General features: G+C 40.2%; 1 protein-coding gene across 2 annotated transcripts in view; it reads right to left on the bottom strand.

Annotated features, from left to right (window-relative positions):
- Positions 1–25,012, bottom strand: part of gnas (GNAS complex locus) — a 98,220-nt gene that overhangs the window by 40,250 nt on the left and 32,958 nt on the right. Inside the window, exons 1-4 of one of the 2 annotated variants that reach the window (XM_028811947.2) lie at positions 6,282–7,302; positions 4,031–4,103; positions 1,382–1,436; positions 1,178–1,297 (exon numbers count right to left, since the gene is read on the bottom strand). In XM_028811947.2, the coding sequence (XP_028667780.1) occupies positions 1,178–1,297; positions 1,382–1,436; positions 4,031–4,103; positions 6,282–6,420 (387 nt within the window). In that variant the 5' untranslated portion in view covers positions 6,421–7,302. Of the gene's footprint in view, positions 1–1,177; positions 1,298–1,381; positions 1,437–4,030; positions 4,104–6,281; positions 7,303–25,012 lie in introns of those variants that run through there. The other variant, XM_028811946.2, reaches the window with a different exon arrangement.

The following is a 25,012-nucleotide window of genomic DNA, read 5'->3' as shown; positions in this document are numbered from 1 at the left end:
AGATTCTGCTGAAGCTCACTGAGCAACAGCAGTTGCTGTCTGAAAAGTCAGTGAGACCACATCCTGCATTACTAATGCTGCTGCTACCACCCCGAAAAGGTTAAAGTTCTAAATTTGACAAATTACTCCATATCTTTGAGACCTGTTTCAATGGAAGCAGACATGTATTTTCTACCTGCAACATGCCACAATCATCAAAACAAAAAGCCACAGTGCAGCACAGACAATCCGATGGATGGATGGATGGATGGGATACATGGATAGATATTTTATTAATCCCAATGGGAAATTCACAGTGCATGCTCAAACACATATTCTTCAGATTGTCCCCTCTATTCTACTAGTCTTTCACTTTATAAGGGGTTGTCTTTTAAGTGAAAGTCCATTAAGGAGGCTGGGCTATTTCAAAGGGACAGGGAACTTGGGTACTATTTTTCACACCTAATGCCACAGCACTTTCGTTTAACAATAAAATCACACACATTTCATTTTCCTAAAGCAGAGAACAGCAGAGCTGGCAAGAGTGAGCAAAGTAAACCAAAACGTACTAAAAAAGATGTCATATTCTTGCAATGCTGATGTAATCAGGCTAATGTCTTCATGTTATCTAGCCACTTTAATGGGAACAAAGACACTGGCAAGCCTGCAAATTAAGATGGGGGGAATTCCTCCACAAAATAAGTAAAAAATGAATATGGCAACTTGTCAACCACTCAAGGACACAGGATATACTGTGAAGAGAAAAGTATCACAATGCAAGCAAAAAATAAAACCGGGCCTGATTGAACACCAACACCTTCTAACGATGTGCAATTTTGGATTGTTTCACCAACCATAAAATCTCACATTGCAAAGCATGACAATGCACATGGCCACACTTTAATACACTTGCTAACCCTGCAAATATACATCCATACAAAATACTTAAATCATAGAGAAATGCACTGCACAAAGTATGTAGCATAATAACAAACTTCATGCAACACACCACGTGTATCTCATGAACAGCATTCCCACAATTCAGCACAGTGGCCCTCTTTCAAAAAATAAATAAATAAATAAATAAATAAAAAGGCTGCTATTCTTGAGTATTTGTGAAGCACAAAACTAAACCACACTTGAAAACCCAATCAAAACATTTTAATCAACTCAAACAAGCATGATCCAACACACTCACCACAGGGAACTCGAAATCCTTCTGGCTGACGATGTTGAGGATATAGTCGATTCGAGACTGGTTCTCTGGAATGGCGAGCTGCACGGGTGGGGCCAATGTGTTCATTGCTGTCACTATAGTCTGTATAACACAAAGCAGAGTTTGGGTCAAAAAAGCCACTTGAGACCAAGAGACATTAAGGTACCTGTTCTTATAGTCACTTACCTCAATTGCTTCTTTTATGTTATTCTTAATATCCTGAATTTTCTGCTTTTTCTCTCTGCAACATAAAGATAGGTAACAGTATCAGCCAAGCTGCAGAGTCCACAACAGAACTCTATCAGAAAGAAGCTTCAAAATATGTGAAGCAGCAAGTTCACACAGCGATGTGGGCAAGTGAGCTGGGCAATAAAGGTTAACACACTTTAAACCTCTAGGCTGCCAGTTCAATTCCGGCTTGTGAATTTTTGTGTGGCCGAGTAAGTTACCGAACCTTGACTATGCTCCAAATGTAATCTGCAAACTGCTGTAATGTACCAATTTAAAATACAGTAAAAGTTCCATATTGACAGCCAAAGCAATACTAAAATTCCAATACCATAATCCTACCCAGCTGGCCATTGCACCAGTCATTATTCTTCCTAGTTTCTTCCTAATTCACTGTTCCAGCAATCAGTCCTTATGTCAAGCTCAGTATTCACGATACCAGAAAGCAGCCACTGACAAACAATAGCTATGCAGAGTTTGTTGAAAGACATGCAGAACTATATTTCTGTTACATCCGCTTTGTAATCCATATTCACTGTACTACTACAAAATAATTTCCCAAATAGCATAAGCAGGTCCTGCTGCATATCAAACTTACTAATTCCTGTATAAATTTTATCTGTACTGTAATTGTATCTTCTTCAAACTCTTGTCAGAAAAAAGGAAAAGATGATTTTAAAATATCTTGTACTTTACTGATCCAATATGGACTGTTGATTAGAAGCAAGTGAATCTGTAGAGCTGAATATTGTTGACATTGCCTTTTGCTGCAATCACTTCAACCAGACATTTCCTGTACCTATAGATCAAATTACAGACATATACAGGTAATTGGGCTCATTCCTCTTAATAGAACTGTTGTGAATCACTTGGATGCATCAGGCATTTTGTATGAACTTCCCAGATCAGATCAGGTCATGCCATAGTATTTCATTTGAGAAAAGGTTATGACTTGGAATAGTCCATTTCAAAGCAGGAAATGTCTTCTGCTTCTGTCTTTCTATTTAGATTTACTTGGGTGTTTATGATTTAATTATCCATTCTGCATGAGCCACACTCTTAATACCCAGAAATCCCTATGGAATTTGCTTGTGCAATCCATATTTCCATATACCTTCATTAATAGAAAGCTGTCCAAATGTCACAAATCATTCTACTCCCATTATACTTTTAATGCCTAGTTTTACATTTGGGAGGTGTTTTTGTTGGAACATGTCATCTTTTACTGAAATACACATTTTATCATTTGTGCCATAAACATTTACTTTTGACTTATATTTCTGAAAAAAATCCTTCCAACCAGGAACCTTTTGGATTATCTATGTAGTGTGTAGCAAAGGTTAAATAGGCAACAAAGCTCTTTTTTTAGAACAATGGTCTTCTCCTTGGGATTCCCCATCCATACTCCCCTTATTTTGCATTCTTCTTAACTGAAGTACATTAGCCACTGTAATAAAGGTCAACGGCTCTTACGCTGTCTCCATAGAGTTCTTTCAGTCCTGGAGAACTTTACAACTTGCCAAATGATTTCCTGTGCCACTCCTGACAAGAATATCTGTGGTGCTGAACTGGTGTGAAAACAGGTCCAAGTCTTCGGGAAAATAAACTTTCTGGTCTAATGAGCACGGACAGTCCTTTATCTAAAGTTTTCAGAAGACATTTTTTGATCATCAGACTCTTTATGTGACTACCATTTCATTACTTGTGGTATTGCTCCTTCATAGTTCATCCATTTCTAATCAATTTATGAATAAGCATATTCAAACTCCCTCTAATACAGCTAATAGTTCTAGGGCGTCGCCTGCTTCGTTTCAACAAAGATGTGAATAATAGATCAATGTGCCCACTAGGTATAAAAAGCATGATTTTTTCATTTATGGTGAAGGCAGATTCTCTATGGAGAGATCAAGATCAAATCACACTAATATAAGACGACTGATATTTATCACAAATTCAAAATGTCTTCATCACTAGTTTTAAAAAAAAAGTTTAAAGATGTAAGCACAACTAATCTAACTGTCATTCCTTCCAGGATAAAGGATAAAACTGATGTTCAGCCAAACCTTTGCAGCCTTTCATAGATTCTAGCTGAAGACTAAAAGAAGACAGCCTCAATCACAGACTTAAGCACAGTGAGATAAACTCCACCTGGACACTAAACTATTCATTTAGCACGTCCCCTTTATAAATAATAAAACATTTTCCAAATGGCTTTATCTAATTCAGGGTTGTGGGAGACTGAAGCCTATCCCAGCAGCACTGGGTGCAAAGCAGGAAACTGCATTGGAGAGGGCACCAGAACATCTCAGGGCCCACTCCTACACTCAAGATAAAGGAGAGTTTCTAAAGTTAACTTCATCAAATCCTACACCAAGCACTCCCTAAAACACTCAAAATACAGAGAACATGATATAGGTGTGTTCTGTGCCAAAACCACCGACTCTGTTATCACTGACTAAAATATACTTCTGTCATATGTAAATTGGAATCTTTTGAGTCAAAGTTTACTTAAATTCCTATGCTTTTAATAAAACTGGTATCTTAGGACAGCTCATCCAACAGAACATCAAATATTGCCGCCCAATTCCCCCAACTTGATAAACTTACTCTGCATTAAATCCATTTACGTGCAAGATCCGCATCTGTTTCACAATCGTGCTCTTACCAGATTCACCTGCACCTATGAAAGATCAGACATAGGGTTAAAATCATACATGCAACCAAGGCAGTTTGAACCTGTAGGGTCAGATTGCTTCTCCCCAATGCATTAACCTTCTTTCAACTTAATCTTGACCCTAATGCTCACCTAATGTTAACTGAGGCCAAATCATGAAAATAAACACTTGTTTCCCCCCTACATCATGACATCTGCTACACAAATGTAATTTCCATACCAAACTTACCTAAAGAGCAAAACTACACTCTTACACAGGGAAGCAGCTTGACAGCGTAGCCAAATGTCAGCAACCATTCCGTACTCTAAACCAGTTTTTTAGCAGTAGACCACGGGGTGCTGAAGCCTATCTTTGCAGCACTGGGTGCAATGCGGGACACCACCTGAGCAAGGGCATTTATCGATTGCAAGGTGAACTCATGAACTATACATATATATTAGTTTTTCTAAATCACTTATACACTAAGCAGAAAATCCTGACAATACAAAATGTATACATTAATTAAAATCCCATAGAATTAACATCAGTTTCACTTAAATTCTGAAGTATGGGTAAACTCACAAGACAGAGAAAACAGAACAAGCAAAATGAACATAGACTGATGTGTGCCAATTAAGCGCCTGATGCCTAGTTCTTTCTGGAACAGGTGCGCGATATCACTAACATGGCCAGAATTCTTTTACTGAAATGACATTTCAACAACTGGAAATTATTATACACAGTCAATACCTAAAAGCTGGTTCAAGGATTTGACAAAAGTTGTTTAAAACAAAATTATATATATCCACTTATTTGTATGTGCACCAAACAGCAAGAAAAGCAGCAGCTGGAAACATAAGGATGGAGTTCAAATAAAATCAGTATCATTTTGATATTCCAGTTTGTGTAAAGTGACACATCCTGGACAACGAACAGAAAAATGTCTGCAGAGGGCCTCTAAACATTTAAGTATTCCATCTCCACTCAGCTTGTCCAAAATTTGACACATCACATAGACCTACCTAAATCAATCACAACTGAAGCCTTCTCCAATACATGGGGTGTTGCAGTTTTGATCACTGAACTCCACTACCTAAAATCAAGCATTTCCAAACTAGGGTACTTTTCCCCCCAAATGTCATGCCTCGTCCCTTTTTGTTCACTTTGCTTGTACCATCTCGTAGTATGGATCGTAGGATGCCTCACGCCTGGACAAACTGGTGAGGAAGGCAGGCTCTATTGTTGGCATAGAGCTGGACGGTTTGACATCCGTAGCAGAGCAACGGGCACTCAGCAGGCTCCTATCAATTATGGAGAATCCACTGCATCCACTAAACAGTGTCATCTCCAGACAGAGGAGCAGCTTCAGCGACAGACTGCTGTCACTGTCCTGCTCCACTGACAGACTGAGAAGATCATTCCTCCCCCAAAATATGCGACTCTTCAATTCCACCAGAGGGGGTAAACGTTGAACATTATTCAAGTTATTGTCTGTTTTTTACCTGCATTTTTTATTACTCTTTATTTTAATATTTTTTGCTGCTGGAGTATGTGAATTTCCCCCTGGGATTAATAAAGTATCTATCTATCTATCTATCTATGGGTAGCATCACCAATACCTCAGCCCAGCTGTGCCTCCTTAATGTGTCACTGGGTGTCAAGTTAAAACCTTGAGTACAGGATACTTCTGCCATGTCCATTATAAATGGCACAGTGCACAACTTATCAATTTAATAACATCTCTTTTCCCCGTCATAGTACATTTGGTGTCTGCCTATGGTGAAGGTTCAATCTCTGCTTTATCCTAAAAACTTGCTTGTCATACAAGGTTGACCATTACTTTTATCGCTTCTACTCAGTTTAGTAACCCTTAGCACCACCACCAACAAACCCACGACCCCTTTACACGACAAGAATGTCAGACTCCTAGTACGGCCTTGTCCGACCGGGTGCTGCTCGGTTCGGTTCAGACCTGACATGGATTTCGTTGCTTTCTCCACCAACCATTCCCCCAGATTTTGTTGCGGTTCTCTTCATTTTCCTGCGCTGTTGCTATAAATAGCGCCCGTCAAGGCTGCCGCGGAAATCACAGCTAGGTGCACAGGCGGCCATTATCGCGTGCTCCCCGTCTTGGAAGGCCGGAGGCAGGCGGGCGCGCCATCTGGGCGAGGCCGAGGCCGCAGCCGCGGCCCTTGCGTACCTACCTAGCAGCAGGAGGCGATGTGTGGCGCGATAGAGCTGCTTGTCCTTCTGCAGTTGCTTCTCGATCTTCTTGTTGGCCTCCCTTTGCGCCTTCTCCTCATTCCGCTGGTCCTCGGTCTTGCTGTTCCCCAGACAGCCCATCTTCCGAGCGGACAAGCTGGACCGCGAAGATGACGAAAGCGCCGGGGGACGCACTAGCTCGCTCGCTCGACAGGGAGGGGGTCAGCGCGGAGCCGCTGCGTGCACCCCACTCCGAGGATTCTGCCGACGAACGCTCAGAAGGGCTTTGCGGCCGATTCCAGCGCGAGCGGGACTGAAGGAGGGAACTGGATGACGCCGCCCGGGCCGCCCCTCCGCGTTAATATGGTCGCTCTCTGGCGGCTTCCACCACGGTCCAAGTCCTCGAGTCCTTCACGGCTGTGCTGCTGCCACTCTTTCAGCGGGGCTCTGGCAGAAATCACATCGGGGTCGCAGACTCGCCCCTCTCCCCTCCTCGGGGACGCGAGCAGCAAGAGATCGATGAGTCGGCCCCTCCGGAGCCGTGCGGGGCGCCGCCACAGCCTGCCTGTCTGTACGTCTGTCTGTCTGCTTCCCTCGGCGCTTCTTCCGCGGCTGGCTGCCCAGATGTGACAGGCCCGTCCCTCACTCGCTCGCTGCGCTTTGTGCTTCTCTCACATGGGCCCGGCTCGGCTCGGCTCGGCCCTGCTCGCAGCCTCCGGATCTCGCTGGCCCGTCTTGTCGGGGGCTCGCATGCAAGTGCACGAGCCTCTCAGCCCCCCTCGTGTCCGTGCGCGGCGCTCACCGCGGCCCCCCACTCGTGAAGCCGAGGTGGCAGGACCCTTCTCGGGCAGATTCGCTCTTTTCTCCCGGATTTCTTTCTATATTGAGATGGATGGCTCTGGAGAGGTGGGGTGGGGCAATGAGCTCACAGTGAACCCTGGGAACTCCGGGCCTCGTCACATGACGGCCGAAACGTCAGCGCTGGTAAACGCGGCACGGAAAGGCGCCCTCTTTCAAACGAGCCTGAACCGGAGAGCGGCGTCCTGAGCTGCGTAATCTCGGGGACTCAATGACACCAAGGACGCTTAGAAGCGATACTCCCCAACGGGAAGGTGGCCAACTGGGGTGCGGCAATACCCGTTCTGCTTAGGTGTGGGAACACCGGGGGAGCAGGAGCAAGTTTTGCATTCGCTCACGTATTAATGAAGGTCTGGATCCACAAGAGGCCATTGGAACTCACAAAGGGTGTAGTAATTAATTGGTAAATACTTGTCCCTGAAGGGCCTCAATTAGCTTATTTCACGTTTACAGTACCCGGGAGAGTTAAACGGAAAGCATCCAGTCGCTGAGATGAATGAAACACTAATTCAAAAACTTACACTGGGGAAACAATTAAACCTTCGGGTGGATTGTGCAGCAGGGGAATTTACATTCCATGAAAGGCTGTAAAGGAATAAGCAGGCATTCAAAGATACAGTTCAGCTGGTACTGGCCAGTGCTCGCACAGATACCAAGAGGACTACCTACGCAGCAGTGGTGGTCCTCACAATACTCATTAGGCTGCATGGCAGAAGTTCCAGCAGGGCTGGTGACGCATGCTGGAATGTAAAACATGGATATAATATTAACTATGCAGGTTGTTACATAAAAGTTTACAGAAATCTGCAAGGATTAATTATTCCTTTAACCATACCTCTTCATAAATACAACTGACTTGGAAAATAGTGCTTTCTTGGCAATATCCTTATTTTTTTTTATAGTGTAGCCCCTGTGAGATACATCAACAGCTTCAGTCCATGCGGTGAAAGCATAATACTATTGCTTTAGTCTGCAGAGTCCTTCATCCCCGTATTAGACCTGCTTAATTCTTTTCAGGGTTGTGGGGACTAGAGGTTATTCTGGCAGAATGAGACACAATGCAGGAAAAAACTACAGAAAGGGACCAAGTCCATTACAGAGCACACACAGATTTTCTTATACGGGGAAAGATCAAAGTCACCAATTAACGAAATACACATGTGGACATGGAGATTTCATGCAAGATTCCACTTAAAATAGGATTATGTATCCTTCTCCAAGAGTGATATGTTCTCCTTTTGGAAAATACAGTGTCCTAGCCTCTGAAACAGGAATAGTCCCACCTTGTACAGGAGGCCTCTTGGATTTCAGTCACCCAGGTGTAAACATTCTTATAAATGATTGGCTTTGGTGGACAATCACATCCAAAAACAATGGTCGACAACTGTAGATTTACTGGATGAATTTGGTGCCAATGTCCTTACCATTCTGTATGCTTACACCTCAATAATGGTAATAGGTGTATTGGGACACTTGACCCAGGGGCGTGGGATATGTTATTTGTTACAACCCTACTTTAGGTATTGTAATTATTATATTGGGTAAGGCTAGATCTTTAACACCAGCATTATTTAATTGTGCACCGATATTTGTAATAGGATGAATCATGCACCTATTCATTTATATGACTATGAATGTGACTACCATTCCAATCTCCAATATCCCATATTAATCACTTAATTATTAAGGAATTACTTTTATTGATTTTATGTTTTCTATATATTGTGGAGGAGTCATACTATCTTTGATTGGTGGCATGTCCATAATTTGACACATCAGGTTACTCATACCAACAGTTTATTTGTCCAAGTTGTACTGCAATGTTGGGGAGATTCCACTTTGTGCCAGGATTCAAACCCAGAACTCTGGAATGGAGTTTTGCCGCCATGCTACCCAGATGGATTAATTCAATGTGTTCTTACAGTATGCATAACACATTACACATGAAAATAATGAGAATAATAAGATGTATACAATGTATGTATTAACAATAAAATTTATCAACTATTAAGTGTACAAGTACCATGTATTTAAAATTCCAGTTCTTCATAATTATTTGCCAGTAATGCTCTAGATTCCATTGACAATCTAGGCAATATGCACAAATGTGACTGAAGACCAGGTGTGCAAAAATTACAAGTAAGTCAAAGTTGTTGGGAAAAAATCATTTGAACGGGTTTGCTCAAAATGGGGCTTTCCTTATTTGGTAACTTCAGCCTCAATTTGCATAGTCGCTGTTCATTCAGAAAGGGGCAGGGCACAGAAATGCCCACTTTGTCTCATAATTGATGAAAGTGTGGGAAGCAATGAGGTGCAGTGGTTTGCAATGTTCTCCCATGGCTCCAGAGGCATAGATTCAATTCTTTACTTGATCAATGTGTCTATGCATGTTTTATTTCACATGTACCTAGATCTGTTTTTTTCACCATCCTGTTATCACAACCAAATTATTATTAATAATAATACTAATTATTAATATAGTAATATTTTATTTATATAGCACCTTTCCCATGTTCAAGGCACTTCACAGTGTCTCAGAAAGAACAGCAGGGTTTATATAACATTGGATACAAATGTTTTCTGCATATTACACTAAAACAAATACAGGATTTACAAAGCATTAAAAGGAATAAAAGACAATAAACCAGAGTATAATATTAAATTCAATACTAGAAGAAAAGCCTGAAAAAATAACATAATTTGTGATATAACACACACACAAATTATTCTGCGCATCAGAACAGAGGTAAATTGAAAGAAGGGGCAGAATGTTAGGTCAAGTAAAAAGCCTACCTGAACAGGTGAGTTTTAAGTTGTTTTATAAAAGAATGAATTGAGTCTGCTGATCTAATTAATTTAGTGAAGTCATTCCAAAGTCTGGGTACTATACATCTGAAGGAATTGTCACCAATAAAGTGAAGGTTAGTGTGAGGCACAAGATTGCCAGAATCAGAGGATCTTAGTGTCCAAACAGGAGCATAATGATGGAGAAGATCACTGATGTGGTTAGTGCAAGGCCATTTAAAGCTTTGTAGGTTACTAATAGAATTTTATATTCAATCCTGTAAGACACAGGGAACAAGTGAAGGCGAAGCAGTATGGGTGTTATGTGCTGCTCACTGTTGCTGGTTCATGCAAGGACTCTTGCAGCACAGTTTTGAATATACTGGAGCTTTGATACAAGATGTGAAGGGGCACCTGCCAGTAGGGAGTTACAATAATCAATGCGGTATGTGATAAAAGCATTGACAAGTTTCACATCATTAGAAAAGGACAGGAATGAGCAAACACATGATATGTTAAGGAGGTGGAAGTAAAAAAGTTTCTTAATGTGGTTTATGTGGGTGAAATAAGAAATGGTGGAATCAAAAATGACACCAAGATTATTTACATTAGAAGAAGGACTGATAAGATCATCTGCAAGAGTAGTCGAAAAGTAGCTCATTTTCATAAGTTGCACTTTAGTGTCAATTTGCAGGAGTTCAGTTTTGTTGCAATTTAATTTTAACAAGTTATGATACATCCAGGTTTAAATTTCACAGAGTCAAGTTGTGAGCTGAGAAAGCACTGATGAAGTTTCAGTTTTAACACTGAAATAGAGTTCAGTATCATCTGCATAAAAATGATAACCCGATCCAAAGCTATGAGTAATATGGCCAAGGGGAAGCATTAAGATACAGAAGAGCAGAGGGCCGAGGGGAGAGCCTTGAGGAATTCCTTGTGTGACTAGTGCATGGCTGGATCTGCTGTTGCCAAGACTAGAAAAGTCTTGTCTATCAGTCAGATAGGACTTAAACTACTGGAGGGCAGAGCCATAGATACCAAGAATGTTCTCCATTCTGGACAGTAGAATGTCATGTCTAACAGTGTTGAATACTGCACTGAGGTCGAACAGAATTAATATTCTGGTTTGTCCAGAGTCTGCTGCCATAAGCAAATCATTAGTTACCCGAAGCAGGGCAGTTTCACAGCTGTGCTCTGAAACAAGACTGAAAGGGTTCCATCAATTTATCAGAAGTTAAGCAATTGGTGAGTTGGGAACCTACAACATGCTCAAGAAGTTCTGATAGAAAAGGTATATGAAATATAGTATGAAAAGCATTAAGACCATCAAGCATTAAGACCAGATGTTTTTAAAATTGAGGTAACAGAAGAAATTTTAAAAGTGACTGACACAAAGCTGGTGTTACGGGATATACACTGCCTGGCCAAAAAAAAAGTCGCCACCAAAAAAAAAGGTCACACACTCTAATATTTCGTTGGACCGCCTTTAGCTTTGATTATGGCATGCATTCACTGTGGCATTGTTTCGATAAGCTTCTGCAATGTCACAAGATTTAGTTCCATCCAGTGTTGCATTAATTTTTCACCAAGATCTTGCATTGATGATGGTAGAGTCTGACCACTATGCAAAGCCTTCTCCAGCACATCCCAAAGATTCTCAATGGGGTTAAGGTCTGGACTCTGTGGTGGCCAATCCATGTGTGAAAATGATGTCTCATGCTCCCTGAACCACTCTTTCACAATTTTAGCCCGATAAATCCTGGCATTGTCATCTTGGAATATGCCTGTGCCTTACGGCTACACAGCTGTTCAGTCCCAATCCCTTGAGTTCCCTTTGCATTGTGCGTGTGTAAATGCTCTTACTTTCACTATTAAAGATAGACCTGAGTTCTACTGTTGTTTTTCTTCGATTTGATTTCACCAAACGTTTAAGTGATCGCCGATCACGATCATTCAGGATTTTTTTCTGGCCACATTTCTTCCTCAAAGACGATGGGTCCCCACTATCCTTCCAGTTTTTAATAATGCGTTGGACAGTTCTTAACCCAATTTTAGTAGTTTCTGCAATCTCCTTAGATGTTTTCTCTGCTTGATGCATGCCAATGATTTGACCCTTCTCAAACAGACTAACATCTTTTCCACGACCACGAGATGTGTCTTTCGACATGGTTGTTTAAGAAATGAGAAGCAACTCATTGCACCAGTTGGGGTTAAATAACTTGTTGCCAGCTGAAAGATAATCGCCCATGCAGTAATTATCCAATAGGAGGCTCATACCTATTTGCTTAGTTAAATCCAGGTGGCGACTTTTTTTTTGGCCAGGCAGTGTATTTATTATTGTTGTAACAGTTGGGATTTGAGAAGTGTGGTGGGGATAGGGTACAGTATACAAGTAGTTAGCCTCATCTTACAAAGCAAGTCATTAACAAATTCAGATGTGACTGGTGAAAATTTAGAAAAGGAGCTGGATGGAGTGGGAAGACAGGGAAAGGTATAAATGCATGATAGATTTATGTTAATTGAATTATGTAGAGTTTTAGTTTTATTATGGAAAAAGTGGAGGAATTTTTCACAGACTTCAGAAGAGTAGGTAACTGTGCCAGATGCAGGGTGAAGCAGTTTATTAACTACTGAGAACAAAACTCTCGGGTTATCATGGCCACTCTGTATTACTCTGTCATAATGCATATTCTTGGCTGCAGTTAGAGCATTGCTGTAAGACATTTGATGATCAAAGAAAACCTGCAGGATTGATCCATCAAAAAGGTAGATATTATAAGATGCACAATAAAAGTAATTACCAGAATTTGGAGGTTGCAACACATAACTGTATATATATATATATATATATATATATATATAGATATTACAGGTGTGGTTGCCTTAGTGCCGCAAGCCTGGTGGGTGTGAACATCACATTATTTCTCCAGTTGAAGCACATATAGAACACATCAAAAACAATCCTGTAGGTCCATTTTAATTAAGAAGATACAACATTCCCAGTTCCTAGGTCTCCACAATGCAAAGAAAAATGTTCACAAATCAGGCATCAGGCTGGAGCGGGCAAGCTAAAGAAACTTTCGTCCAGTGAACTACAAAAACATTCAAATCAATTGTCCCAGAGTCTGCAAACTCAGTCAAGGCAAAGTCCATACAAATAAATCCAAATTCAATACAAAAAGTAATCAATTGCATCCATAAACTATACATACAGTAAAAGAAAGTGAAAGAAGTACAAAACATGCAAGGTTAACATGAATTTTAATGAAACGTGTTGTTAACGAGGAGGAGCAGCAGCAACATGCATATGCCAGTGTTCCCTCCACATAAAGTGAGAAGAGTAGTGGGGAAAGGGTAGATTATTTTAGTGAATAGTCAAGGGATGTTAGGTTAATTGTCAACTGACAATGATCCCAGTTCGAGTGTACTGGGGTATGTAATGCAAAGATCTGGAATTGAATCCAGGATTCGTTCCTGCATAAAACTTCATACTGTCAAAATTGACTCTGGGTCCCCATGACCCTTTAATACAAATAGCAGGTACAGAAAATGGATAACTGATGAAGAGTGAATTGGTGCTTCTTCTTTATCCAAGATAATTAGAAATGTGAAGATCTGAAAAGTGAAGCTTTTTTTTTTGCGTCAATGTGTGGCAACTCTGCTACTGACTAGTAAAAATACAAGATTGCTTTACAACTGATTAACATCAATCATAGTGGCATAATATCACTGTGGAAGGGCAGTACAAGTGGCAGAGGTTAGTAAGCATGACCATGGAGGTGTAATTTTAACCCCATATGTCAGTACATTGCCCTAACAGCATAGGGTAAATAACGCATGGTGGGTCAACTGCTCAGAGCTAAAGTTAAGTGGCATATTGGCTGTCAAATCCTTACAAATACAAGACTACAATCTGAGTGGGCAGGAACATCTTTCGCCCTCCTTTGCCATTCCTGCATTCTTCCAGTTTATAAGTACTTATTTTTTTGTCTGTGACAGTAGCTCACATTCATGACATGCAGAAAGTTGAGAGACAGGACTTCATGTGCAACCTGGAGTCATGCTATATTTCATAGAGTCCATTGTGAGATTTTATTAGCTGAATAATCTTTATAACACCCATTCTCTGCATCACATTTTCCACAGATATGTTTTGTCTTTTCATCTTGGCATTTTCGGATTTTCCTTCTTAATTCATTTACTTAAATAATATATTAGCATTTCTGTACTGTCTGTATTTATTATCTATCAGTGTATTGTTTGACTGTTTTGAATTGTACATGCTACTACATAGTAATGTAAGCCCATCCCTGTCTGTCTGTCAGTAAGCCAATAACATTGCATATTAGGTGGTTTCCACTAGAGGGCATATGTGAGTAGGATGAAGGCTTGGCTTTACAGCAATAAAAAGTAACTACTGTAGATGAGCTTCACAGTGTCTTTACACAGGAAATTGCTGAATGTAGGTTTTACCATCGGCACAACTACGTATCTGCTAGCATTAAGTGATGACAGCTGCCAATCACTGTAGCAGTCATGCACATATGATTGTCAGTTTCCATTGTGTTTTTTTTATCCCTTTATTTGAAAATAAAACATTACAGCAGAAAACAACTCAATCAAACAAACAAGAGTAACATTGTACATACAGTGCATCCAGAAAGTATTCACAGTGCATCACTTTTTCCACATTTTGTTATGTTACAGTCTTATTCCAAAATGGATTAAATTCATTTTTTTCCTCTACACACAACACCCCATAATGACAACGTGAAAAAAGTTTACTTGAGGTTTTTGCAAATTTATTAAAAATAAAAAAAATTGAGAAAGCACATGTACATAAGTATTCAGAGCCTTTGCCGTGAAGCTCAAAATTGAGCTGAGGTACATCCTGTTTCCCCTGATCATCCTTCAGATGTTTCTGCAGCGTAATTAGAGTCCACCTGTGGTAAATTCAGTTGACTGGACATGATTTGGAAAGGCACACAAATGTCTATATAAGGTCCAAAAGTTGACAGTTCATGTCAGAGTACAAACCAAGCATGAAGTCAAAGGAATTGTCTGTAGACCTCTGAGACAGGATTGTCTCGAGGCACATACTGTATCTGGGGTAGGTTACAGAAAAATTTCTGCTGCTTTGAAGGTCCCAATGAGCACAATGGCCTCCATCATCCATATGTGGAAGAAGTTCGAAACCACCAGGACTCGTCCTAGAGCTGGCTGGCCATCTAAACTGAGCGATCGGGGGAGAAGGGCCTTAGTCAGGGAGGTGACCAAGAACCCGATGGTCACTTTGTCATAGCTCCAGAGGTCCTCTGTGGAGAGAGGAGAACCTTCCAGAAGGACAACCATCTCTGCAGCAATCCACCAATCAGGCCTGTATGGTAGAGTGGCCAGACGGAAGCCACTCCTTAGTAAAAGGCACATGGCAGCCCGCCTGGAGTTTGCCAAAAGACACCTGAAGGACTCTCTGGTCTGATGAGACAAAGATTGAACTCTTTGGTGTGAATGCCAGGCGTCACGTTTGGAGGAAACCTGGCACCATCCCTACAGTGAAGCATGGTGGTGGCAGCATCATGCTGTAGGGATGTTTTTCAGCGGCAGGAACTGGGAGACTAGTCAGGATAAAGAGAAAGATGACTGCAGCAATGTACAGAGACATCTTGGATGAAAACCTGCTCCAGAGCGCTCTTGACCTCAGACTGGGGCGACGGTTCATCTTTCAGCAGGACAACGACCCTAAGCACACAGCCAAGATATCAAAGGAGTGGCTTCAGGACAACTCTGTGAATGTCCTTGAGTGGCCCAGCCAGAGCCTAGACTTGAATATGATTGAACATCTCTGGAGAGATCTTAAAATGGCTGTGCACCGACGCTTCCCATCCAACCTGATGGAGCTTGAGAGGTGCTGCAAAAAGGAATGGGCGAAACTGGCCAAGGATTGGTGTGCCAAGCTTGTGGCATCATATTCAACAAGACTTGAGGCTGTAATTGCTGCCAAAGGTGCATCAACAAAGTATTGAGCAAAGGCTGTGAATACTTATGTACATGTGATTTCTCAGTTTTTTTATTTTTAATAAATTTGCAAAAACCTCAAGTAAACTTTTTTCACGTTGTCATTAAGGGGTGTTGTGTGCAGAATTATGAGGAAAAAAATGAATTTAATCCATTTTGGAATAAGGCTGTAACATAACAAAAGGTGGAAAAAGTGATGCGCTGTGAATACTTTCTGGATGCACTGTACAACAGTTGCTTCAATATTAATCCAGAGAAGATAACTCGTGATTCAGTTCCAACCCAAACAAGGAAAAAAAAGAAGAATACAAACAGAGAGTTCCATCTCAAATAGTTCTTTATCTACTTGTTGTTTTGTCATCTATAAAGAAAGTTAAGCACAAACTCGATGTGTTTTTTTAGAATTGTATTAATAAGTTCTTGCCACATTTTGAAAAAGTTTTGAATGGATTCTCTTAAAGAATTTTTTTTTTCAATTTGGAGAAATATGCTGCTTTCCCACTGAGTTATAGATTCTTCCAGTTGAGGAAAAAAGTCTACTTGATAGTTATGTGATACAGGATGTGATTTCTCATAGAGCATTTTAATCTCTTCTGGTAGTATTCCAAATATTGCAATCAATGCATTAGGGATGATTTAAATCCAAACACTATCTGACAAAATCTTCATCTAAAGTTGTTTTAGTGTAATATATTCCCAAACCATATGGGCTAGTGATGTATGATCTCAAAGACAATGCTCACAAGTTATACCTTGCTCTAGACAATTTTAAATAAGATATATTTGTGATTGATGAAAAGTTTGTAGTTAAATCATGGCATGCTTGGCACATGTTCAACTAGATTGTATTTTATGAATCGCTAAATTCCATTCCTTTTCAGAAATGTTATTTGAGAGATCCCTGGGATCATTAAAGGGTATATTCCCAGAAATGCTTTTATATACCCTAGAGATGCTGTTTGAATCTTGACCCAAATTAGCCATTACCACTTCAGAGATAGATATGGACATGGACATATATTCTGTACAAATCCACATTGTATGTGATATCATCTACTGTTGAATTCTGCTGTGTACTTGTAATATTTCTATTGCACTATTATATTGTATTGAAGATTACTTGTGTTCTGTTCTGTGTATTGTATTGTATTTACCCCCTTTTTCTTGACACCCACTGCATGCCCAACCTACCTGGAAAGAGGTCTCTTTTTGAACTGCCTTTCCCAAGGTTTCTTCCATGTTTTCCCTACAAGGTTTTTTTTGGGAGGTTTTTCCAAATAGCTGTCAAAAGGAAGGGCTTGTTAAAGCCCATTGTGGCACTCCTTGTGTGATTTTGGGCTATACAAAAATAAATTGTATTGTATATGAGTAGAGCTGTTGGAAACCGGGCAGGTTGCTTTTAATAAAGTTTCTAATTTGTACGTAAGAAAACAAGTGTGTAGTTGGAATGTGAAGAGTGAGCATATACAGAAAGTAGAATCAGCATGGATGGCCTTAGGAACACAAAGTGAACACTCTGTGCTTCCTGTAGCACATGGTGGGAGACTGTTGTCACCCACACAAAACACCACTTCTTCAGAGATGTGTTCTACTCCACCCAGTTAAGTGTAATTCTCCTTCATATGACGAGCACAGAGCCTTCTGCTGCCTTCTCTGACAGGTGACACTGGTGTTGGCCTATGTAACAGTAAACATATCATAAATGTGCATTCACAGTCTATGTTGTCAATATAAAAGTGTATGTGGAGGGTGACTAAACTGTGTTCCATACAGTCAAGTATGGAAATGGGATGATTAGAAATCACCATGCTTGTGTAATACTGAAATAGGTTGGGTGACCTGGGAGCACAAGATGAATGTTCTGCGCTTTTTTCAGCCAAGAGTATTACAATGATCCATGACTAGCAGTGCTGGCACAAAGAAATGCAATTCTGCTCAAGGGAAGTGAAAGTTAAGTATGTGGTGCCGCTCATAATTCAGCAGTCATCGCTGTCATAAGTAGGTACAAAAACTAGATACACATATTAATTATAATAGTGTGACTATGCAAAATATAGACAAAATGTATACACATATATGACAATATACATTTTTACAAAACTGAAAACCTTTACACTCCTGTGAGTAATTCAGAAAACAAGAAGAAGAGTTAAATACTGTATGCTGGTAAAGCAAATGAGGAGCGCAGATAAATAGATTTACAGTGTATCCGGAAAGTATTCACAGCACATCACTTTTTCCACATTTTGTTTTTTTACAGCCTTATTTCAAAAAGGATTAAATTCATTTTTTTCCTCAGAATTCTACACACAACACCCCATAATGACAACATGAAAAAAGTTTACTTGAGGTTTTTGCAAATTTATTAAAAATAAAAAAAACTGAGAAATCACATGTACATAAGTATTCACAGCCTTTGCTCAATACTTTGTCGATGTACCTTTGGCAGCAATTACAGCCTCAAGTCTTTTTGAATATGATGCCACAAGCTTGGCACACCTATCCTTGACCAGTTTTGCCCATTCCTCTTTGCAGCACCTCTCAAGCTCCATCAGGTTGGATGGGAAGTGTCAGTGCACAGCCATTTTAAGATCTCTCCAGAGATGTTCAATCGTATTCAAGTCTGGGCTCTGGCTGGGCCACTCAAGGACATTCACAGAGTTGTCCTGAAGCCACTCCTTTGATATCTTGGCTGTGTGCTTAGGGTCGTTGTCCTGCTGAAAGATGAACCGTCACCCCAGTCTGAGGTCAAGAGCGCTCTGGAGCAGGTTTTCATCCAGGATGTCTCTGTACATTGCTGCAGTCATCTTTCCCTTTATCCTGACTAGTCTCCCAGTTCCTGCCGCTGAAAAACATCCCTACAGCATGATGCTGCCACCACCATGCTTCAATGTAGGGATGGTATTGGCCTGGTGATGAGCGGTGCCTGGTTTCCTCCAAACGTGACGCCTGGCATTCACACCAAAGAGTTCAATCTTTGTCTCATCAGACCAGAGAATTTTCTTTCTCATGGTCTGAGAGTCCTTCAGGTGCCTTTTGGCAAACTACAGGCGGGTTGCCATGTGCCTTTTACTAAGGAGTGGCTTCCGTCTGGCCACTCTACCATACAGGTCTGATTGGTGGATTGCTGCAGAGATGGTTGTCCTTCTGGAAGGTTCTCCTCTCTCCACAGATGACCTCTGGAGCTCTGACATAGTGACCATCGGTTTCTTGGTCACCTCCCTGACTAAGGCCCTTCTCCCCCGATCACTCAGTTTAGATGGCCGGCCAGCTCTAGGAAGAGTCCTGGTGGTTTCAAACTTCTTCCACTTACGGATGATGGAGGCCACTGTGCTCAATGGGACCTTCAAAGCAGCAGAAAATTTTTATGTAACCTTCCCCAGATTTGTGCCTCAAGACAATCCTGTCTCAGAGGTCTACAGACAATTCCTTTGACTTCATGCTTGGTTTATGCTCTGACATGAACTGTCAACTGTGGGACCTTATATAGACAGGTGTGTGCCTTTCCAAATCATGTCCAACCAACTGAATTTACCACAGGTGGACTCCAATTAAGCTGCAGAAACATCTCAAGGATGATCAGGGGAAACAGGATGCACCTGAGCTCAATTTTGAGCTTCATGGCAAAGGCTGTGAATACTTATGTACATGTGCTTTCTCAATTTTTTTATTTTTAATTTGCAAAAATCTCAAACTTTTTTCACGTTGTTATTATGGGGCGTTGTGTGTAGAATTCTGAGGAAAAAAAAATGAATTTAATCCATTTTGGAATAAGGCTGTAACATAACAAAATGTGGAAAAAGTGATGCGCTGTGAATACTTTCCAGATGCACTGTATAACTTCTATTTCAGGACACACAGTATGCTAGTAAACAAAGTGGATAGTTGGATGGAAAGATATCTGTTTGTGAAATAAGCCAAAACAATAAACCAATTAACAAAGATGCATCTCTCAACATTTGTGATCAATGGTGCAGAATTGCTACATTGGATTAGTCCCTGGCAAATTCACCTAACTACACTGTTTACAAAAAAGTAAATAAACCCTGCTTATGTTTTTGTTTTGTCCATGATTATGGTATTTTGCCCTTGCAGCTCTACCAAGGGTTTATCTAAAGTTGGAATGAATTCAGTTGTTTTTAGTAAATGTTTTTATGCATTCCACAGAAAATAAATTGTTAAATTGATAAGAAATGTATATTTTTGTAAAAATATATGTATTTTTACGGATGGGGATTTCCTTGTACAACATTTTGTGTTGAAGAGGGACATGACTAGTTCATAGCTGGCACCTTCTTAAAGTCACACACACTCTGGAAGAATGGCAGTACATTTTAAAGATGTAACATGAAGCTATTTTAATGATTTATACGGTGAAAGATAGGAGGTGAACGTGAGAGTTTCAAGAACTAAGAATAGCAGAAAAAAGGCCAAAGCAGTAAGTACATTAAAAGGTTTCTTTTTACTATAACCAGACACAGACTGAACAGAAAGTACCATAACATATAGCAGGCCTACCATAATACACTGCAGGAGGCTATGTAAAACTCAACAGACCACATTCTATCAGGTATTAGACTGGGGAACACCTTATCCCCCTTTTTCTGCTAACATTAGGTCCTTACCCTGGTGTTATTATTGGCATGGTATCAAACATCATTTCTGCTTACGTTTCCCTTAACATCAGAGCCTTGTAGGGCCCTATCCTTATACATTTTTGACCCTTTTTGAATACTAGGCACAAGTGAATAAAATCAGTAACTCAGTAAAAAAATAAATAGCTCATGTAACAAATGGCCTGGGACCCATGCCTGGTTGGGACGCCCCTTTGACACTGGATCCGGGGGAGCAGTCATGGGATGCACACTACGCCCCCCGGAACACTTGTTGGCAGCCCCCCTGGGTTGCATCGGGGCCAATATTTTGGAACACTGGAGCTCATTCCTGTTGGGCTCCGTGGTCACCGCCAGGGGGAGCTGCATGGCCTAATGAGCTCGTCTGGGCGGGAACACAGGAGGTAGGTCAACAAGCACCTGCAGCACTTCCGGGTGGGCTATAAAAGGGGCCAACAGTCACCACTCCGGGCACCAGAGTCGGGAGGAGGAGAACAAAGCTGCCTTGGAGGAGTGGAGGAGAAAGAAGAGTGTTTTGTGGTGTGGTTTTTCTTTTCTTTGGTGGTTTTGGGGACTGTGTTGTGCCTGTGGGACATGGGGAAGACGTGCCGCACAGGTGAAGAAAATAAATCTTTTTGTTCATTTTACGTGCCTCTGTTGTCAGTCTGTGTAAGTTAGACGCCTATATAGCGCCTTTGCCACACTCAATAATTCAAAGTTTCCCATGTTTTGTGCAAAATATACATCAGCCTTCAGTGTCCATACATTGTACCTGAAATTAAGAATATTGACATTTAAAAAAAAAATCCATATATGATAGGATATTTAGGATTAATGTCCCTAGTAATGCTTACCTGAATAACGTCTCATTTATTAAGCACACCCATTCCTGAACTATACTATTTGACAACCTAACTTAAAAGAATATAGTAGAACTGGCAAAATATTTCAATGTCTTTCCCTCCACAGGTAATCTGTGTTTTTATTTATTGGTTAGGACAGTCTATTTCAAGTAAAATGCAAGAATAAAAACTATGTCTCCAAAGGAAAATAAATGGTAAAATAAACGGAGTTCTCTTTATTTAATTACTTTTGTGCACATATAGCGCACAATGTTAGTAAATATTGATCAGAAGCCTCCATTCCTTGCATGTCTTTGTCACATCCTGATGCCTGCTTGGGTTGTTTTTTCCTTTACTTACACTTTATTCACTTGTTGAATGAGATTTAAATCACAAAGCTCCTAAAACTGTACAGAAAGGCTCAAACTGACAAATTGGCCAATTGTGGAAAACAGACAGCTTACTTTTATTTTAAAAACTAGCAAAATACCCGCGCTTCGCAGCGGACAAGTAGTGTGTTAAAGAGGTTATGAAAAAGTAAAGGAAACATTTTAAAAATAACGCAACATGATTATCAATGTAATTGTGTTGTCATTGTTATGAGTGTTGCTGTCATATATATATATGTGTGTATATGTATATATATATATATGACAGCAACACTCATAACAATGACAACACAATTACATTGACAATCATGTTACGTTATTTTTAAAATGTTTCCTTTACTTTTTCATAACCTCTTTAACACACTACTTGTCCGCTGCGAAGCGCGGGTATTTTGCTAGTATATATATATATATATATATATATATATATATATATATATATATATACATATATATATATATACATACACACATACACATATATTATATATATATATATATATATATATATATATATATATATATATATATATACACACACATATATATGTATACACACACATATATATATATATATATAAATATATATATATATATATATATATATATATATATATATATATATATATATATATATATATATACATACATACATATACACACATACATGCAGTTTCAATAACATAGAAATCAATATAAACAACATTAACATCATTATCATATGAGAATATGAAGTAATATATAAGAAGCACATTTCATATAAATATAAATTATTAAACAGTAAAATCCATCCATCCATCTATTTTCCAACCCGCTGAATCCGAACACAGGGTCACGGGGGTCTGCTGGAGCCAATCCCAGCCAACACAGGGCACAAGGCAGGAAACAATCCTGGGTTTTTATCTTTATTTTATTTTATTGTAGAATCAACTCCTATCTGCGCACACCAGGACGGCCGTGGGCGGATGCGTATGGTGTATTCACTCCACGTTATCGTGCATTGCGCTGTCACTGGTATTTTGATAAAAGAATTTGAACAACATATAAGAAGCGTATAAATTATTAAACAGTAAAACATTAACATTTAAGAAGTTACATTAAGTACTACTGCAGTGCCTTCGGGTATACCTCATTTTTTGTTTGCCCATTACATGCTTAAATGTATACATTTTTTGGTGTACCTACCCGAGAACACGTGACATATAACCGAGCGTGGGAGAAGCATGGATTTTAAACACGCGTTGAGTTCATCTGCTGGTCTCCCTCGTGGAATAACTGGTAATGTTTGACTAAAATCTACAGCGAGTAAAACGACATTACCTCCTATTTTTTTTTTTTACGATCTCTGAGATCTTGCTTTTTTCGGTTCAAGGCTTCATAAGCTCTTTTATGTTGTATGGTGTACTTATCCCAAACCATCATCTTTGAATGTTGCAAGACTTTCGCCTTGTATGTAAATCGGGGTAATTACATTCATTGCATTCCTAGTCTGAATCACAATCTGATTGTATGGGTGGTTACCTGGCACTGTAGGGTTGCCACCCGTCCTTTAAAATACGGAATCGTCCCGTATTTGAGAATGAAATTGCGCGTCCCGTTTTGAATCAATACGGGACGGGATTTATCCCGTATTTTTTTAATCATTTTTTTTAAAGCAGCGTCTCATGCAAATCATCCCACACGCATTTAATGAAGATGCCTCCTTTCGTACTTTTGATTGGGTAATACTTGACGTCATCGTTAGTTTGATTGGTCTTTTTAACTGTCCAGTGAGGAGGGCGGGTCTTTTATGTAGAGTCTGCAAAGTGTTGGCACTGGGATGTGGCACCCGCTGCAGTATGCGTCCCTTATTTTTTTGTATTAAAAGTGGTAACCCTACCTGGCAGGTAACAGTTATGTTTGGTCATGAAGTCGTCTAAAATCCGCCACGTGCCCTCTTTTAATTGTGAGAAGCAGATATATATAGCCAAATTCTCGCGCTTCGTTGCGGCGAAGTACTGCTTTTAATTTTTTTTAAGAAAAGAAAACCTTTTTAAACGGATCGAAAATACAGTATACCAATAACAATTTGTTAAGGATCTGTTTTTTTCTGAACCTCGCTTTTCACAGCTGTCGCGCTACGGCGTGTGTTTCGTTTATTTGACAGTATGTAGATCGTGGTAATTACATTCATGGCATTCGTTTTCTGAATCACAATCTGACTGTATGGGTGGTTACCTGCCAGGTAACGCTTGTGGTTGGTCAGGAAGTCGCCTTACATCCGCCACGTGCCCTTTTTCTGTTCCCAGAAGCTGATCATAGAATGGTTTTAATAGTTTACTTTCAAATAATGCAAAGAGTATGCGACACGTGTTTCTCCCTAATTCTGGGCTCATCAGGCATACACACTCACTTCATCCCCTCTCGGGAATCGAATCTCTATCGTCAGCGCCAGAGTTGAAGCCCCTAACGTTGCGGTCAGCAAGTTGGCTAACATCTGCCATGTGCCGTCTTTCAGTTGCGAGAAGCAGATCATAGAATGGTTGAAACTGTTGCCCCTAACGTTGCGCTACGGCGTGTGGTTCGTTTATACCTTGTGTCTTCTCATTTAACTTTTATCGCGCGAATATGTTATTGCAATCCGCAGCAGGAGCGTTTCTATAAACTTAATTTAAACTTACGTTTTACACCGTGCTTTGTTTCCCTTATGAACATGCTTGTATGCTTCACTCGCTGGCTTCTTATTGTTTCGCTCCCTTCTCAATTGTTTAATGAATTTTTTGTTCTTCGCTGTTTGCGGCTCTTCCTTCATTTCTCCCTACTGCGTTCTTTAATCTCGCGAATATGTTATTGCAATCCGCAACGGGAGCGTTTCAATAAACTTAATTTAAACTTACGTTTTACACCGTGCTTTGTTTCCCTTATGAAGATGCTTGTATGCTTCACTCGCTCCCTTCTCAATTGTTTAATTAATTTTTTGTTCTTCGCTGTTTGCGGCTCTTCCTTCATTTCTCCCTACTGAGTTCACAGTCTTTTCACGTGATTACGTGGGAGGCGTGATGACGTGACACTCAACTCCGCCTCCCACGGCCATCAAGCTGCCGTCCATTACAGTATATTGTCAAAAATGAGGTTCCAGTTATGACCATTACGCGTTGAATTTCGAAATGAAACCTGCCTAACTTTTGTAAGTAAGCTGTAAGGAATCAGCCTGCCAAATTTTAGCCTTCCACCTACACGGGAAGTTGGACAA

The sequence above is a fragment of the Erpetoichthys calabaricus genome, chromosome 10 (genome assembly GCF_900747795.2).
Source record: "Erpetoichthys calabaricus chromosome 10, fErpCal1.3, whole genome shotgun sequence".
Classification (NCBI taxonomy): Eukaryota; Metazoa; Chordata; class Cladistia; order Polypteriformes; family Polypteridae; genus Erpetoichthys; species Erpetoichthys calabaricus.
This window is presented reverse-complemented; position numbering and strand designations above follow the sequence as displayed.